Source organism: Channa argus, chromosome 8 (genome assembly GCF_033026475.1).
Source record: "Channa argus isolate prfri chromosome 8, Channa argus male v1.0, whole genome shotgun sequence".
NCBI lineage: Eukaryota > Metazoa > Chordata > Actinopteri > Anabantiformes > Channidae > Channa > Channa argus.
In genome coordinates, this window is record NC_090204.1 from 2,950,237 (window position 1) to 2,969,366 (window position 19,130).

The window sequence follows — 19,130 nt, forward strand, 5'->3', positions numbered from 1 at the left end:
AGATACGATATGTCATCCTCTGCTGCTCTGATTTTGTCTAGTCTTCTTTCCCCCGGCTTTATAAAAGTTCAATGAACATTTTCTAGAATAATCCAACCAAAGAGCACCTCTATATCCATTTGTGGAGAAACCTGTGATATATATATACAATGCGCAGCACTTCACCCTCTAACAATTTGTACTTTCAGCTTCATAACCTGCATTTAAACAGCACAAACCTAAGTTTTATTTTGACAGGATCCCCAGCCGTTTCCTGTCGAGGAGACTAGAACAGGTCAAGCTGAGATTTAATGCTGGCGCAGGCAGCTCGTTGGTCGCCAGCTGAGGTACTTGAACTTTACTGGAGTATTTCCATTCAGTGGTACTTTTACTTTTAAAAGTCTATTACAGTTCAGAAGGGAAATTGTAAACTTAAACTAAAGCAGATTTATTTTACAGCTTTTTTTCAGGGTTTTATTTATAAAAACTAATATGAACTTGATCAAAGCAGCGTCCCCTTTACAGACCCCTGCTGAGATTGGTGTTCTTCGTGTTTTTCGTCATTACCAAACTCTTTTGGCCGAATTCTCACATCTGAGAATGTGTTGAACTCATCTGCACCATAGGCCTGGACGTTATGGTATCAGCACCAGCTCCATACAGTTTGGAAAACATTGTTTCGTTAGTGGACCTTTGTACTTTAAGTAAAATGGAAAGCATGTACTTTGTACATTTACTTGAGTACAATATCTGAAGTGGTACTCCTACTTGTAGTGGAGTATTTCATCAAGCAAACCACTTTTACCACTTCTGCATTGCGTCATCGTATCGTATGTCAGCGAGGGTTCTCTGAAGTGTAGAAAGACAAAACGTGTGTGTGTGTGTGTGTGTGTGTGTGTGTTTGTGTGTTGGGACGGGATGGGGCGGAGGGGTGGGGTTTGCGTGCTTCTGCTTATCTCTCCGCCTATGGACTCCACAAGAAGTGCCCTTAGAAGGAAAGCCCGTCAGTCTGTGAAGTGCAGAGCAATTTTTTTTTTTTACTCCTGCTGTAGCAGTAAATCCTCAGCTCACAACAGTCTCTGATCAAAGGCACTTTTCTGCTCAGTGACCAGCCCGTTTGGGGGGGATACTGGAGCTGGGGGGTAACGGCCTCTCAACTCTCGGGTATGTTTGTTTTGCTTGTGCTCACCTTCAGTCTACGCGTGTCTAAAGTGACTGTGGATCCACGCCTCACCTCTGAGGTGTCAGACCTTCCTGTCTCTAAAGCCTGGGTTTGCTTAGATCAGCTTTATCCGGGCTCTCAGAGGATGTCCACAAAGTAATCGGCCTGTTTGCTGTGCAGGCTCATCTCCAGAGATCTTCCTGTCTACTAGAGTCGGGGAGAAGGGTTCCGCTGGGAGGCAGGGGCGGGGGTGGAGGGTGGATGTCGGGGGTATGGAGATGTTGCGCCGCTCCTCCGTGTTTGCCTCCGATGTCTTCGACCGCTCACCCACCGACAAGGAGCTGGTGTCCCAGGCCAAAGCGCTGTGCAGTGAATACATCCACTCCAGGCTGAACCGAGCCGGGATAGGCTGGTCCAAGTCTGAACATGGACTGGCTGGATCAGGGGGGGCACTGGGAGAAATATCCTCGGTTCTTCTGTGGCTGGGTAAGTTGTGGCTTGGACTTTCAAAGCTCCATGGACAGTAGATCTATATTCAGAAAGAAGCTTATATGTGTTAAATAGCCTTAAATGGTTCATTGTGTTGTTTACAGACTATATTAATTGTATTTCTATCACCTCATACTCCATCAATTGTTTGGCTTCTCATAGTGGGAGATTTAAATGGCTAATATTAGTTTCCGATCTTAAATAGGGCAATTTTTAGCAATAACTCCCTGGTGGGGAAAAGAAAAAAAAGGATGTTTTTAGGCACTCAGTGTGAGATACACTGAGTCAATCACCAGTGTAAATCCATTACAAAATTGCAGAAAGTGTCTAAATGAATATACAAGTATAAAATTGTTGGGACTCATGACCTCGCTTGCCCAGCAGGGAAAGTGATAAGAGTACATAGATGCTTGTTTCAGTCTGAGTTTTCACCATTTTCGCTTGTCAGCCCACCAGCAGTAGTTATGCAATTCACTGCAAAGTCAGATCTAACACCAAGATAATAAATAAAAGAAATAAATAAACAATCACAGGGGCTGAGGTGGACACAAGTGGCAGAGAATATCCTGAAATTTGTCCACAATATGTGAAGACAACTGAGCCCAAGGATCCCCAGCTCACAAAATAAATAAATAAATATCAGATGCAATCAGATTTTGAAGTGTTTTCAGATTTAAACACAGAAGTCTTGCCTGTCAGATGCAGAATGCAAGTCAGTTTTCCTTATCAGTCAACAGAGAATTAGCTTTAATGAAACATTTGGACTTAGTCTCTTGTCTTTTGGCCAGGTGATGAGCTGGAGTACCTTCGACCCAACATTTACCGCAACGTAGCGCGCCAGCTCAACATCACAGTGGCCTCAGAAAGCGTGGTGTCCGACGCCTTCTTAGCTGTGGCTGCAGACATTTTCTCCACAGGTAGGTCTCCCTTAAAAGTCTAGTTACACCACTGCAGAGCCATGCCTGTGGGCGTGCACGTGGGAAGCAGCTTTAGTGCTTCCTTATCATGGTTTAACTCTGACACAGGCTCACCTGTGTGGACTTGAAAACAGGGGAAGACGTTTGCTCATTTGGGGAAGTCCTTCTTTGGTTGTCACTAGGAGGGAGGAACTTTGGAGCTTGTGACAAGCACAATAAATTGTAGTGTACTCACATCACTTCTTCTTTTTTGGTGAACATGCTCATGTAAATACTTCTCAGACAGGCTGACCACAGGATTCTCCAGTCAGTCAGAAATAATTTTGCTGCTCTCATTATCCCTCTCACAAGAAGGGCAACCCTGGGAAACACTCACTCCATATTAGGTTATCATGTTGATTGAGCGAGTGATTGTTGCAGACAGTTTTGGACCCCACCCTGGGTGTTAGGTCACGAATCTCAGCCGCCTTACTCCTCAGGGTGTAACAAAGCAAGTTGCTGCAAAGGCAATTAAAAGTCAACTGGAAAGTGTAGAAAGTTAGGTTAGTCTGGTCCTCACAATGAGCGGAGTTGCTCCGAAATATTGTTTGCTAGGTAAAAAAATCTAACTATAATTGTGTCCACATTAATCCAAACACATCACAGCAGCTAGAGATTTACTCAAGGAAAAACAAAGTGTCATGGGGCTTTAGTGTCAGTTTACAGGATAAAAATGAAGCCTTTGACAATAAGAACGCTGCAAAGGGAAGAGGAAGTCATCGGCAATAGTCGATTGTAACCACAAACTTCTCTTATACGTATGAGCTCGGACACCAGTGTCACGCTGATAACACATCCCGCATCATTCGCCATGCAGCAGTGTAGGATGAGGTAGGATGAGGTCTTTTATTCAAAGCTAATCCAGTCATTCATTTTTTTATTTATTTTTTTGCTACAGTATGTTATATGTGATACAGTGGAGCAATGTGTAATGGAAAAGTTGTGGCTTGCTTCAAATCTAGAGAAAACCTTCACCTGACTCTCAGGCAGCTCTGAAAATGCCTTTTTCAGCCAGGCCCCGAACAGCAGACAGGATTCAGCTGCTGAATAAGCAAATATTTCACTCAGGTGAAGGTGGAAACCAAAAACCGGGGTGAAAGGACATTATGTTGTTCTCATGCAAAACATTTTTTCTTCTTAATGTTGTTTTTCATGGTACAAATGCCTTTCAAACACCCCTTGATTCAACTCAATGAGGACTTAAGTGGGTCCATGTTTCTCAGTGAAATCCGTAATATTATTTATGGTTTCTAATGTTATTTGGAAATTAAAATCAATGGACCAAAAGTTAAAAATTTTTTTAAAAATCTGTAATATAGCTTTGTGGCCCCAATTTCCACTATTTATTCACATTTTTTCCTGTTTCAGATAATGTTCCTGTCCAAGCAAACAGGTTATTTTTTCAGTAGTAAGGCTGATTTCAGAGGTCGGACACTTCTTACATTTATGTGAATGAGCAGATTCTGAGCACACACAGCTTAATCGGGTCAGCTGATTAAATGATTTTTGGGATTTCTGTGCTCTTTAACAAACAGTTAACTAACATTTCCATCTGACTCCTATTACATAATATATCTTTCAGTAATGAGCTGGAGTTGGAGTCCTGCCTCTCATAATAATGTCTGTGATGTGGCCAGTCAGAACCATAAATCACTTGTCAATGTATTTCAGTTTGTGGATTCTTCACTGACAGGACACAACATGCACCTATTATTCCATCTCTGTGCGCTGTTAAAGCTGAGCCTTAAAACACCAGTAAGCCTACCATGTGTTTTCCCTCCAAGCTATCCACTCTGCTGCATACATGTAATTAAAAAAACAAATCTGTGCACTTGGACATTGAGTTTGTGTTTTTCTACAACTTCTGCATGAAATTATTACCAATCCTCTACTCTTAAAAAAGACTCAGCCTTATGTTTTCCAGCAGGGAGATGCTACTTGTTCCTTAAATATCCCCCACTCTGCTCATTTTCCATGATGTAGGATAATCAGTGCAAGTAGGCAGAACTCCGGTGCCAGACGTCTCAGATCTGTTTAATTTCTTTAATGTTTTATTTTCAGGACAGTTAATACCAACATTTTTGTCTGAAAGGCAAATCTAAGCTTAGTCTCCTCTTATCTCACCAAATCTTAGACAGCCGTGTTAAAGGTTCACAGAGTAGGACTACTATCTGGTAAATTCCACATTCCACCATTAAAGAGAAACATGACCTCCGTTTATGAGATTCTGGGAATGAATCAGGCGACAATGTCAGAGGATGGATGGACATATAAACAGTACAGAAATAGTCTGAAGCTCTTACTGTAAACGGTGTGATGGCAGAGAGCTTTTCTCGACACGTGGACTAAGTTGGAAAAACGATCTGCTCTCTAATATAGTGAGGTGTAGTGCCTGGCTGCTGCTCTGAGCCTTGTGTTTGGGTGAGACAGACAGCTATGCAGGCCTAATGTGTGGCTTCTGAGAACTCATAATGTGTTCATCCATCTTTCTGCTGACAGAGACATTTGCTGCCCTGAAACATACTTAAGAAATTAAGAAAGAGCAGTCCCTCAAATGCTGTGTTTTACCACTTTGATCAAATGTGTTCTGAGTTTCTGACCGTTTTGATACTTGTGTGTCTTTGTCAGGTGTGACATGGGGAAAGGTGGTTTCTTTGTACGCTGTGGCTGGGGCCTTGGCAGTGGACTGTGTACGCCACGGTCATCCAGCTATGGTCCATACCATTGTGGACTGCATGGGGGAGTTCGTCCGCAAGAGTCTGACCTCTTGGCTGAAAAGGAGAGGAGGCTGGGTAAAGGGTTCATTCATTCATTCATTCATTCATTCATTCATTCATTCATCCATTTATTTTACCTGATTAGGTGTTTGTGCGGCGGATGACGATTGCTAATCATACAAGGCCCGAATTTTCACAATCAATCAATAAATCAAACTTTTATTATAAAATTAATGAAACAAAAGGACCATGAAATAAACATAGAACTATAAGGTTATAAGACAAAGGCAGCACAGTGGTGGAGTGGTTAGTGCTGCCTCTTCACAGCCAGAAGGTTGTGGGCTCGTGCCTTTATGTGTCGAGTTTGCATGTTCTCCCCGCCTGTTGATGTGAATGTAAGTGTGAGTAGATAGACTACTAGTTCATACACTGGAATCATGTCAGTCAGGTAGGCTGGTGCAAGACCATGAGTTGCTTTAAATACATGTAAAATAATTTTAAAAACAATATGGAAGCTGACAGGCAACAAGTTGTATGTGTTGTTTACTTCTGGTCGTTGTCGGGAGTTTGGAATCCTTAACTGGTTTATAAGGTATTTGGTTAGTCCAGAGGGGAGAGCATTTCAAAAGTCCAGTCTGCTGGATTTTAAAGCATGCATTAGTCTCTGTGTTGCTCAGAGAGAAATATGGTTGTACTTTAGCCAGAGATTTGAGGTAACAAAAAGCCGATTTAGTGACTCGCTACCCATGAAGTTTAAAATTCCATTCTGAGGCAAAAATGACACCAATAACTAAAATCTCAGTTTCGTTCTGCACAATCCATGCAATGGTGGCTGTGTGTGGGCTGATTTGATTTTTGTACTTTTGATTTGACTGTGTTCATACCGCCCTGATAAATAATCATCGATAACTAGGTTCGTGTTTAGGGTTGTTGTTTTTATGAGCACTGAATTGGAATTTGGCCACTTGATGAAATGAGAAGTGGCTGCACTGATGAGGAAGAGTGAAACTGAAATCGCCCAGTAACTTTATGGTTTATAGTAATGAAAAGTGACATAAGGAACCACTGCAGACAAGAATTTGTTCAAAAAAAATAAATAAAAAATTGCCTATCTGATAAACAACATGCCTCTGTGTACAGTCTGCTGTGCTGGAAAGAGTGCAGCGAGCGAACAAATGCGAGCATGCAGAAATATGGCACCCGAGTTAGTTTTGTGTTGAAAATAAGTGGAGTGTGACAAGATGAAGAGCAAAACATTGTGTAACTGACCTCAGAAGCACAAATGAGGACCTATTTCTCACAAAACAAACTGATCTTTATACGCTGGGAGATGATGTCAGCATGCAGGAAAACCCCTAAAAACCAGGTGTACTGTCTGTGGTATTTAATTGTCTATGAAAGTTTTGATTTATATACAAGGAGATTGTTGGAGTGAGCATAGCTGAGATTACTGAGTGGCTTTTGGTGCTGAAATAACATGTTTGTGGTTAGGCTGTAAATCTTGCCATTGCAGATTCTCAGCATTTTGCCCAATCAAGAACACGTGTTGGATTTTTATTACTGTGTAACACACTTTAGAACTTGCTTCAAATGTTTCTGCACTGTTCCATGCATTAATTTAGTGAGCTCTGTGGGATGACCTCTCTGTCCTCTCTGCTGCTGCAGGCGGATGTTACAAAATGCGTGGTGAACACTGATCCCAGCTTCAGCTCTCACTGGCTGGTGTCTGCTGCCTTTGCATTTGGACACTACCTAAAGGCCATCGTGTTACACCTCCTCAGGGAGAAGTGAAAGACAATCGCACACTGGATTCAGAGCCGACTGACCAGCACTATACCCCAGCAGCACCACTCCACTAACGCGTCCGCTGCTTTGGTTTGTTTACACTCATTTGCACTGAGCCTTTACTGATGAACACAGATCCCTTCCCAGTTGACTTTCCTATTTCTGCTTCCTCTACTCTATTTATTGTTAATTGTTGTTATATATTGTACTGGCTATATAGCACATGTTTGACGTGAATGTAAAAATAATAAAAAGTCCTTTTAGCTCTTCAGAGTTCCACAAACGGCCTAACAGGCATTTTTTGGATACCTGTTTGGCAGTGTTTTGGCTGCCCCTGGTGGCTGAAAATTGTAGCTAGTGAATATTCAAATGATCCCCAGACCATTTATGAGGATGTTGTTTTGAGAAAATTTGTTGAGAAAAAGAAAAGTGTGTATTTTTTCTGACTCCCAATTTACATAATGTTTCAGCCTTACCGACAATGGTGTCTCAATTTTTCCTTACAGTGCTTTAGCTAAGAAATGATAGCGGCATCCTAGCAGCATCGGTTTTGTGAAACACTTATTCTCAATTATGGCAGAAAATGTATCATAACAAGTTGCTCTGTAAATACAATTCCAGTTCTGAAAATCATGCAGTCATATTCTAGTCATTGGTCTAGAGAAATAACATGTTTTTATTGGGGTTTCATTAACTTATTAATGTTTACACTGCAGTACAGTGTGTTTTAATCATTTAAGCTTCTTCTTATTAGGCATTAGGGTAGTTACTCAATATTCTCAAATTATATTAAGATATTGGCAGAATATTGCAGTTTTATTTTTCCCCAATTCAAGTGATGGGCCAAAAAAATGACTTACACTGCCCTGCTTTTAAAAATGAATTGTCAAATTTCACACCCCACACAGACCTTAATAACCCAGATGAATTGAGCTTAGAACTACTACAAATGTTTATTTTAGACAATGCTGTATATTCAGTGCAAGTCTCTCTGTCCTGTGAGGTAGTGTTATTCTGCTGAATTTTGTTGCCAAAATGCAGGTTACAGTATATTTTCTCTGAGTTAGCACTTTAGTACATTTAACATTTATTCCATGAATAACTTCACTTTTATATGGCATGTAGTACTACTAGATGGTGTAGAAAATACACAAATGTCAGTTGTAAATATTAACATAAATAAATGGTTCTTACAATAATCCTTCATGTCCTTTTATTGGTAATTAATAATAAGTTGTCAATAAACAGATTTTAGTTGGCAGCTGCTGTCCAAAAGGTAAGTGGTCAGGGTAAATTTTATCAAAATGTGGTACGGTACAGTGCAATTATTCTACATTAAAGTCTTCAGAAGGCTTTTGTGTATGTGTGAGCTGACTTGCTTTGTGTATAACGCACAACTCTGTGTGGCTTTTCAAGAGATCACTGCATTGGTACATTTACAGAGCCACAACTGAGGAAATCGTATTAGAAGAATGAAGCTATGTTTCAGTATCTTTCAGAAGGGTAACATGCTGTATTGGATAGCACAAATGTTGAAAATTATTATTGGGTACAGTAGGTGAAAATAATTATATATTTTCCATATTTAGAATGATATATGTTGCTATGGTAAAATGCAAGTGTGTGTCAATGTTGAATTAAGGAAATTATGGAGACATCTGGACTTTTGACTAAATGTATTGTGGTAGCCTAGTCTGCAGTAAACCTTAAACCTGTCACAGTTGGTAAGTCGTCCACGGTAGAAATTGGGGAGGTGTTACGTCAGGAAGGGCATCCGACGTAACAAAACAAAACAAACAAACAAACAAACAACAAAAAAAAAAACGCCCAAATCAACATGCGGAGAATGACCCGCTGTGGCGAATCATTGTAATCCGCGAATCATCCTCTGTCAACTTTTTCAGGGGTAGAGCATTGGGCTGAGATGGAGAAGGCCGCGGGTTCTAATTCCACTTTACCAGGTTTGGCCCCGCCCAGCCACCAACGGCCACCTCGGTACAAAGGCGAGCCCGGATAAAAAAGGGAGGGTTGGGGCAGGAACTGGTCCCCTGAAGGGACCAGCTGAAAGCCGTTTATCTATGGAATCTCTTATAAGCACAGTTTCAAATGTCTTCCACAACCATTGTCATATGTTTTCTTTCTTTGTTTGCTAGCAGTGCCCCAATCCTGTTTTTTTAGATAAAGTAATTTTGATTGTTAAACTAAGGAACTAATAATGTAATAAATTAAATAAAAAGCATTTATACAAAGTGCTAGCTCAAATATTTGTAAGTTGGGGGCATAAAAATACCCTGTAAACACGTTTACAGTAGCACGAAGCAGCAAGGATGCGTCAGCCACTACTGATTGGTTAAAGGGGAGAAAAAAAATAACCCCTATTCTTGATCTTATTGGATGTCTAAGAAACGTTCCGCCTCTCCCAGAATTCCGTAGCAGGACTCTCTTCCCATTGGTCCAGCGTGTCGGAGTGCAGAGAACAACAAACAAGATAGGGTGAAGACCGTCGGGATGGATGCAGGTAAGCGAGATTTTACAGCTAAATAACATTTCTTTTGTCCATTAGCAAGCTAGTGTAGCCACACAATAATAAGAACTTCGCAGTTTAAAACCTGGCAACACATTTCCTGCTTTGTCATGATGAACTGCCAGTTCCAGTCCAACACAACTCCTTATTGCTTTGTAGCCTCGGTTACGTTAGCCTGCTAAAGTGATGACTAAAGCTAACTGCTAACTAATGTTAGCCTGCTCTTAATGCTAAATGTGGTGCTTTCCCTGCGTTGTCAGCTCGCTGTGAAGTCGTATAACTTGGCGCACGGTGTCCAGATGCCATCTGAGTTATTGTCATGTGTTGCCGTGAAGTTTCTCTTATAATATTTTACCTTTATGTCCTTAGATTAATTGTTTATGCTAACATTGCGTTACGCCCAAGACGGAGATTCCAGTCGATGCACTGTCACCATCACATCAGTCATTTAACAACTGTTAGCACCGGGACACTATAAGCTGTGAGAGGGGTTTGTCTGTATGAGGCAAGACCCGTGTGGATACGTAGTAACATTCACATACAGCGAGCTGGCGTTGTGTTGCATTTACTTCTTTTTCGACTGAAAATACATCCCTTCGTTACTATGACCCTGTAAGTTACATTTTTTCCGTGCCCAAGCTAAGTAGTAATTTTGCAGGTAGTCAATTTTTCCATCTTAACAAATTTGTGCTGTATTGGGCCACGTTAGTGTTGCGCCCAATATTATACCTAGCAACAATGACAGGTCTATAGAGCATACGTTTGGTTGCCTTTTGTCGTCAGCGTTTTTAAAAGCACCTACCTAATTACAGATTTATTACCAGGTAATGAAATATATTTGTCATTCATATGTCCTTTATTAAAGGTCAGGTAAATAAACTGGTGTTACACATTCAAGTTCAGCTTACTTGTGATGAGTACTCTGTAATACTGTTGTGCTCTTTGAGTCCTTAGAGTACTGTCCAGTCTGTGCAAACTGCTTTAAAATGTCTCCTATAGCATAAGGAAATGCTCTTAAAGAACTTATACTGATGTTGCCAGGATTCTCTTGGGCCAAGGTAGAAGACTACAGACTTATACTCAGAGATCATAAACGAATTGTAAAGATGTGGCATTGTACCAGGCAGCAAGGGTCAGGGTACACAAAAATCAAAGTATCAATTTACACTATGGGAAAAGTAACATTTAGCATTTTTATGGGTCTTACCTATGGGTCTTACACTCTCCAACAAACATCACCTTTACGGAAATAAAATACTGGAAAGCTGTTTTTTGTGAACTACATGTGGCTTATTTATAAATTGTGTTCTTGTAACTATGAAATACATTTGGCAGGATCTTGATTAAGTCCCATAGGACCATGACTCCTTAACTCAATGCATATAAAGGTTAATTTAAAGATGCCTGCGTTAAAAATGCCTTTTAGAGATGGGTGTACACAAAACCTTCTACCTGGGTGTGCCTGGATTTCCTGTCAAGCAACTAATGGATACTCAGATGGACCGCTTCCCTTTTATTAGCTGCATCAAGTGGATCAACAATACAACAATCACCAACAGTTTGTTCCTTATAATTTTCCACAAGCTTACAGTTGGCCTGCGTCTTCTTCTGCAGCTACCTTAACATACGACACACTTCGTTTTGGTGAGTTTGAAGATTTTCCCGAGACCTCAGAGCCTGTGTGGATCTTAGGAAAAGAATACAGTGCACTCACAGGTAGGACTATTTAGTGTATGGAATTCTATTAGCAAGAATATACTGTCTTCTTTGGATGTATTGTAATACGGCAATTTCTACTCTTCATATAGAGAAAGATGATATTTTGTCAGATGTCACTTCACGACTGTGGTTCACTTACAGAAAAAACTTCCAACCGATTGGTAAGAGTATATTTTAACCCAGCCTCCTCTCCTCTGCCTTTCATGAGTTTTGAGATGGGGTCATCTGGTTCTTCACTTCTAGTTACAAAAAGGATCTTACAGGTGAGTTTTCGGTGTGTTACAGGTGGGACCGGACCAACATCAGATACAGGATGGGGATGTATGTTACGATGTGGCCAGATGATCCTCGGTGAGGCCTTGATGCGTAGACATTTAGGCAGAGGTAAGCTTGCTAAAGATACAAAAACACAGATGCACATTCATGTGTTTTGTAGTTGTAGATGTAAAACCCAAATTGAAAAAAAGTTGAGACGATGTGTTAAATGTAAGAAAATGCAATGCAATGATAAGCAAATCTCATTAACCCATATTTTAGTCACAGTAGAACATAAACAACATATCAGATCTTGAAACTGAGACATTTGAGCATTTAATGGAAACTATTAGCTCATTTTGAATTTGATGGCAGCAACACATATCAAAAAAGTTGGAACAAAAGGCTGCAAAAGTAATTGCTGCAAAAAAAAACTAATAGAGGAGCATTTGACAACTAATAAGGTTAATTGGCAACAGGTCAGTAACATGACTGGGTATAAAAGGAGCATTTATGAAAGGCAGAATGTAAAGATAGAGATTCACCAATCACTGTCTAAAAAAGATCTCAACATCTACAATATATATTATCATCAAAAGATTAAAAAAATCAGGAGGAATCTCTGTGCACAAGGGACAAGGTCGAAGGTCAAAACTTGATGTGCATGATCTTCATGCCCTCAGGCAGCACAGCATTAAAAAAGGCAGGATTCTGTACTGGACATCACTGCATGGTGTCAGAAACACTTCCAGAAATCACTGTCTGTGAACACAGTTCACTGTGCAATATACAAATGTTAAAGCTGTATCATGCAAAGAAGAAGCCAGATGTGAACACGACCCAGAAATGCCACCTTGTTCTCTGGGTCAAAGTTCATTTAAAATGGTCGAAGGATAAAATAGGAAACTGTTCTATTGTCAGATGAATCAAAACTTGAAATTATTTTGGGGAAACATGAACGCTGTCTCCTGCAGACTAAAGAGGAGAGGGACATCCAGCTTGTTATCAGCAGACAGTTCAAAAGCCTGCATCTCTGATGGTATGAGGCTGCATTAGTGGCTATGGCGTGAGCAGCTTACACATCTGGAAAGACTCCATCGATGCTGAAAAGTTTCCTCTAGATGTCTCATCCCAAATATTTATTTTCCCAATTCAATCTAGATGTCTTACAGATAGTTATTAAAAGAAGGAGATGCTACACAGTGGTAAACAACAACCTGTTCCAACATTTTTTTACGTGTTGCTGCCATCAAATTCAAAATTCAAAAGCTAATATTTTCCATGAAGTGGTAAAATGTCTCAGTTTCAAGATTTGCAAATCATTGCGTTCTGTTTGTATTTAAGTTCCGCATTGTCCCAACGTTTTTGAATTGGGGTTGTAAATGAAACTGGATTTTATCAGTGTGTGTGCCATTAGCGGGTCGTCTCGCTTGTGTAGACTACAGCAAAGCCGAGCTTTTTTGACATGGGCATGATGACTAACTTTTTGTTGTCAGACTGGAGATGGGCTAAAAGCCAGAAACAAAGAGAAGATTACATCAGTATTCTCAACGCCTTCATTGACAAAAAAGACAGCTATTACTCCATCCATCAGATTGGTAAGTATTGACAAAACCTTTCCGATTACATCAAGGGCTTGCTCAGGCAATCCTAAAATAGTTTCTTTGTTCCTAAATGCTGCTGCAGCCCAGATGGGAGTCGGGGAAGGAAAGCCCATAGGCCAGTGGTATGGACCAAACACAGTTGCCCAGGTTTTAAAGTAAGTATTGCATGCTGCATTTGTTTCCGAATTTCATTTTTGCTATTTTAGTATCAATTAGTGGATTGATTATTTTTTGGGAGTTATTTTTTCATTATTATGTTTTGCAATTGGAAAAATCCCAAGTCAAAGTGCTTGTTTGGCCAAGTCCGAAACCCAAACATATTGTATTTCAAGTGATGCAACACAAACCAACCCTCATTGGAAATGGGGCACTATTGAATTCCTGTCCTCTTGACTTTATGGCTTGAATATCAAGAGTCCCCTGGGTCAGGTATTACTTTACACTTGCCTGTACATTCTAGTGCTTGAGCTAGACTGTTTTTTTTTTTTTCTCTCTCAGCCAGTTAACTACTCAAACCCAACGCTGTTTTGTATTATTTTATGTTTTTGGCTTTATCACAATCTTTTGCAAAAGCACACATTTAGTTAGTGGGATCAAGACATACTGTGAGTCATTAAGGTCTTTGTATTGCATCCTATTTTCATGTCTTATCTCTTTTTCCCACCCTTTCCACGTATTGACTTTTCACTGTTCAATAATTAAACCAATGATAATTGTGTCTTCTCAGAAAGTAGGAAGTGTTCTTAAACTTTTCCCAATCTGCTGTGTTGATTTCAGGAAGCTGGCAGTGTTTGATACGTGGAGCAGATTAGTTGTACATGTGGCAATGGACAACACTGTGGTCATTGAAGAGATCAGTGAGTGCAGCTGTGTTGCAACTTTGAGATTTTTACCATTATTTGTACACCCGGCTTAACTACAGACCATGCTGAGATTTAAATGTTCTGTAAGAACTCCTCCATCTGATAGACCACAGTCAAAGTTTGACTGAAATTTCTTAAAACAGACAACAGACAATTTTTTTGCACCACAAACCATAAACATTTTCCAGTAAAATGGTGTTTTTTTTTTTCTTTTTTTCTTCATCTCAGAGCATCTCTGCATGCCCTGGCTGGATGCTGCAGGAGCTTGTGGAGAATCACAAGGACTGGGGGAACTGAATGGCTGCATGGAAGGAGCATGTGCCCTTGCTGAGGAGGAGACGGTTCTGTGGAAACCTCTGGTACTGCTTATCCCCCTAAGGCTGGGCCTGAGCGATATAAATGAGGCCTACATCGAAACACTTAAGGTGGGACATACAGTATACTAACAATCATATTAGTTCAATGATGTTCAACATGTTGCTCTGAGACAGGAAAGAAAAAGGTTGGGGGGGTAAATTAGTTACACTGACTGCACACAGCTCCTTATTTGTGACTGGTTCGATATTTTATAGCTCTTGATACTGATTTACCAGCTTCCCAATAGGTAGCACAGAAAACATCAAGGCATATGTAGTGAATATTTGATTTAAATTGATGAAGTAGTCAGAAACACAGATCCAGATGAATGCTAATGTTGTGCCTTGCCTGTAGCATGTGTTGAGTTGCTAATGAGTTCACTATGTTCAAACTATATTCTTGTTCTCACCAACCTAATGTTGGTTTAAAACTTCAAAAGAGGGCTGTCACTGCAGGTTAAAGTAAATACAACTTGCACCAAAAAAAAAAAGAAAAAAAAAAAAAGCTATGGATTGGCAGTGTGGTATGTAGTAAACTGGTATTTTAATTATCCTATTGCTGAAGCAAATTCAGCCGGAGTGAGAGAAACTCTTTTCTCCTTTTCACAGCAATGCTTCATGCTGCCCCAGTCGCTGGGTGTAATTGGTGGAAAACCCAACAGTGCCCATTACTTCATTGGTTTTGTTGGTATGTTTTGACATGGTCTCTTTGAGAAATAAAGCAGACCAAATAATCCTTTGCAAGCAAATCAATCTATTAGTTTCAGGTTGTCTAGTCTTATCTGTTTATGAACATGCTTTTTTTTTTTTTTACTTTCCTTCCCCTTTTCCCTTCAGGAGAGGAACTCATCTATTTAGACCCACACACCACACAGCCTGCAGTAGAGCCGAGTGAAGACGGCCAGGTCCTTGACGAGACATACCACTGTCAACACCCACCCTGTCGCATGCACATTTGCGAACTGGACCCGTCCATTGCAGCGGTAGGAATATAAAGGAGGGTTTTATGGCCCATAAATTTTGTCTCTAAAACTTGAGCCCATTGTTGAACATGAATGCAAGTATTTTTACACCAACTCAGATGTTCCATAGCCTTTTTTTTTTTCCCCTTCTCCCCCCCATGTGCCAGGGTTTCTTCTGTAGAACAGAGGATGAGTTTGATGACTGGTGTATGCGCATTAGAAGGGTATGTCTGTGTGAACACTGCCCTTTTGTTGCTTCCTTGACTCATCTTTAGCATTACTTTCCTGTTCTAGTAGGTTGTGAATGATGGCTCTTCTCTTCTAGCTATCCTGCAACAGAGGGGGCCTGCCTATGTTTGAACTAGTAGACAGTCAGCCTTCTCATATGGTCAGCGTGGATGCCCTTAACCTTACACCTGGTACCTAAACTTCTTATGTTCTGCATAAATACGTTCCAAAAATTTAAATTAGTGATGAATTTTAACAATCCCACCCCTCTCCTTTAATGTGTTGACACTCACTTCACAGATTTCTCGGACTCAGACCGGCTGGAGCGGTTCTTTGATTCAGAGGATGAAGAGTTTGAGATCCTGTCCCTGTGAGGATCATATGAACAATGATTACTGTTCTCGACAGTAGGCGAGACATTCCGTCTCTTCTCTGTATCAGAAGGAAAGCCTGAAGGGATGAACATTATTTGGAGACCTCTTGAGCCCGTCCAGCTCCAGGGGTGTAGTCAAGTGTGTGTCACACAGCGTTCTTCTCAAACAGCCTCTGATTGCTCTCTGTATCCCAACATGGAGACTGCCTGGTGGAAGCCGTAGCAGGAGCTCAGGATAAATGATGTATGCACATCTTCACATACATGTTTCCATTCGAGTCTTAACACTTTAAATGTTTATTCTGAAGTGATATGGTGCCTTTCCCTGACTCCATAAGTAAAATTGCCATAACAGTTTTGTTGTATAGAAACACAATGGTTCATGATGCCCATGGCTTAAGCAGTTTGTCACTAATAACTCAAGTCTGTAACAGCCTGTAATGAAACCAAATTTAGTCCAATCTGCAGAAAAGCTGTATTAAATGTTCATGCAAAGTATCCTCGCCAAGTCTGAACCTATACACTAGTTCATTTGAAGATAATTTATTTAATCATTATATATAGAGGTGACAGAACAATACACATGTAAGATTAAAATAAGATTTGAAAATGTGATCTCTTGCCAGTTTTAACAAAGTGTGATATTATATAAAAAAAAACTAACTAAATCTTGTAATATACAGACTGTTGGTTTAAATTTACTTCCATAGCGCCCCAAGTGGCAGGTTGTGAGCTGTGTTGATAGAATTGAGGCTGTGGGTTATGATGTCCTTGTGTACATCCTCAATACTCTGAGAAGCATTGATCACCTGCAACAGACAATTGAGATTATGACACATTTAATATTTTAAGTTGAATCACATGTAAGATGTCAACTAGTAATAAGTCTGCAATCTAGGCCTGACTCATACCTGCCACTTGACTGAAGGATCCTTCATCAGCTGTTCATAATTCTGTTGAACTGCTTTTTGGAAAACACTATTTTCATATCTCTCTTCTCCAAACTGACCTCTGAGAGCCGCCTCAGCTGGGCTTAGCTGCAAAAACATAACAAGATCTGGCTTTGGCAGACCCTCATCAGGTTTCTTGCACCAGTCCAGACTGAACCCCTGGGGATGACAGAACATGTCAAGTTTCGGCTTCTATTCTCAGAAGATGAACGCTATTGATCACGGACTGTCTGATGGATGAAAAAGCCTGAATGGCTAAGAAAAGACTCACCGGCTTAGCACTGGTGAAAGCAGCTCCAGAGAAGGCGTATCTGTCCACAATCAGAGTGGTGCCTTGCTCCAGCTTCTTCTTCATCAAAGGTCTGTTTATTAGAAACAACAATTTCATTCTGCTGCTTAAGAAAATTCAGGCTATAATATTTGCATGTACCATTCAAGGTTATTCTCAAACAATTAGAATATGCACATTAATGTTGTCAACAGCAAAAACTAAAAGTTAAATACATTTAAGTTATGTAAATGTAGTACAATAGGATCAAATATGGCTGGTTCTATTCTATATTTTCATTTTCAAAAAGTCACATAAAAAAATAGAAAAAAAAAACAACAACTTGAGTTTTTAAGTTTGTTATGAAGATGTTCCTCAAGTCTATAAATGGACAGATGATGCTGAAGCGCTGAAGAATTTTTCCACTCCTTAAAAAAAAAAAAAAAAAAAAAGTACAGGCTCCAAATGTCCCCAGTGCTTAACGAACCGTTTTACTGAAATAGTTTTATTAAGATTTTACAGCCTAACTTTCAGGGACATTCACAGGTATAAAAACCTTTTCTCTGGTCAATAGCTCTTTTTGACAGAGGCATAACTGCCACTGTAGCCTGAACTGCACAATACAAAGTTTGGTTTTGGTATGTTCATGTTATAAGCTTCAAAGAATACAAAATAATAATAATAATAATAATAATAATAATAATAATCCAAAATGTAACAACACTTCTAAAACAGAGTATTTATATTTCTTTTGCTTAAATTAAGCATGGAAACCCATTTATTCCATACTTTTACATGTAAAACTTGCATTGAGGTAATAATAGATACAACATTACTATAGCGTGTGTTCTGAGCCCAGATTACATTATTTTCAAATATTTAAAATAAAAAAAGTCATTAAACTCTTGGTTTCTGGACATCCAGATAGCATCTTTTATGTAACCAGGTAAACAGCAGCAGTCCGTCTAAAAACAACATGCCAGTAACTGAGAAGACCTCAAGGTCAACAATCAACTAATGTTCCAGCAGAAATAAGTTCCTGTTACGGCTTTGATTATTCAGACATCTGGGAAATTGTTTGTGGAAAGTCATGGGACAGCTTGGCCGGCTCTGTACCTTTTCCAAATCAAGGCTTGTCTCCAATTTCACTAATGCACACACATAACAATGAAAAGCTGTTTTTTTGCGATTGGAATGACACGTACCAACAGTTTTCCCGCATTTTCACTATGACATAATCCCTGGTGGGAAAACCGTCTACTTGGTTTAAAAGGTTTATCTTTTACATAAACACTCAACTTGATAAAACCTAACTCGACTGAACACCGTGCTCTTGCTAATAATAAATGGAACTGAAGTATGGGAAGTATGGGAAGTATGGGAAGTGTCCCCCCCCAAAAAAAACAGAGTCTTACACCAGCTCCCAGCGGTTGGCAGAGAACAGCAGATGCACCGTTTGATCCTCCAGGTCACTTTTATTCTCCAGGTAGGCGCTGATCAGTTGGCCGATGGCTGTTGTCCTTTCTGCAGCGCACAAACCAGCACAGCACCATTATTTCATGCTAAGGTCACACAACAGTAAGAACTTCTTACACACAGGAACTGCCACATCCACACACCAATGTTAATGCTAACAAAATAAGCTCACCGGGGAATCTCATCATCTCCACGGCTCGACCCTCTTGCTGCAGCGCCTGGACCAGTTTCTTACACTGCGTGGTTTTCCCGGCCTTGTCCACTCCCTCCAGGACAATGAGCGCTCCTCTCTTACACGCCATAGTTTATCAGGGATGCGGTGAGTATTGAAAGACCGTCAAAGGCGAGCAAGGTTTGAAAATGAATCTCAACCAGTCAGCAGGCCTCAATATTTACCCGCCTTTTACTGAAGCAGCCGTCAACAAGAAAGTACGGCGACGCACTTCCGTTTTTTTTTGTTACCT

At 40.2% G+C, this 19,130-nt stretch overlaps 3 protein-coding genes across 4 annotated transcripts; 2 read left to right on the forward strand and 1 right to left on the reverse strand.

Moving 5' to 3' along the window:
- Positions 1–940: 940 nt before the first annotated feature.
- On the forward strand, positions 941–8,289 carry boka (BCL2 family apoptosis regulator BOK a). The gene is made up of 4 exons (XM_067512423.1): positions 941–1,627; positions 2,419–2,547; positions 5,215–5,378; positions 6,969–8,289. The coding sequence occupies exons 1-4, from the start codon at positions 1,414–1,416 to the stop codon at positions 7,092–7,094; spliced, it is 633 nt and encodes a 210-aa protein (XP_067368524.1). The 5' UTR covers positions 941–1,413; the 3' UTR covers positions 7,095–8,289.
- A 1,214-nt stretch (positions 8,290–9,503) lies between these two features.
- atg4b (autophagy related 4B, cysteine peptidase) lies at positions 9,504–16,470 on the forward strand. Of its 2 annotated transcripts, none has more exons than XM_067512795.1 (13): positions 9,504–9,606; positions 11,227–11,328; positions 11,421–11,492; positions 11,617–11,715; positions 13,083–13,184; positions 13,273–13,345; positions 13,968–14,047; positions 14,282–14,478; positions 15,019–15,097; positions 15,247–15,392; positions 15,539–15,595; positions 15,697–15,790; positions 15,900–16,470. In XM_067512795.1, the coding sequence occupies exons 1-13, from the start codon at positions 9,597–9,599 to the stop codon at positions 15,971–15,973; spliced, it is 1,185 nt and encodes a 394-aa protein (XP_067368896.1). In that variant the 5' UTR covers positions 9,504–9,596; the 3' UTR covers positions 15,974–16,470. The 2 variants fall into 2 exon arrangements, with proteins under 2 accessions (XP_067368896.1, XP_067368895.1); XM_067512794.1 differs by having other exon boundaries at positions 9,558–9,606; positions 11,197–11,328.
- Positions 16,471–16,499: 29 nt separating this feature from the next.
- dtymk (deoxythymidylate kinase (thymidylate kinase)) lies at positions 16,500–19,110 on the reverse strand. Its single transcript, XM_067512798.1, has 5 exons — positions 18,839–19,110; positions 18,606–18,714; positions 17,194–17,284; positions 16,884–17,081; positions 16,500–16,781 (listed from the first exon to the last, which is right to left on the reverse strand). The coding sequence occupies exons 1-5, from the start codon at positions 18,966–18,968 to the stop codon at positions 16,671–16,673; spliced, it is 639 nt and encodes a 212-aa protein (XP_067368899.1). The 5' UTR covers positions 18,969–19,110; the 3' UTR covers positions 16,500–16,670.
- Between the last annotated feature and the right edge of the window lie 20 nt (positions 19,111–19,130).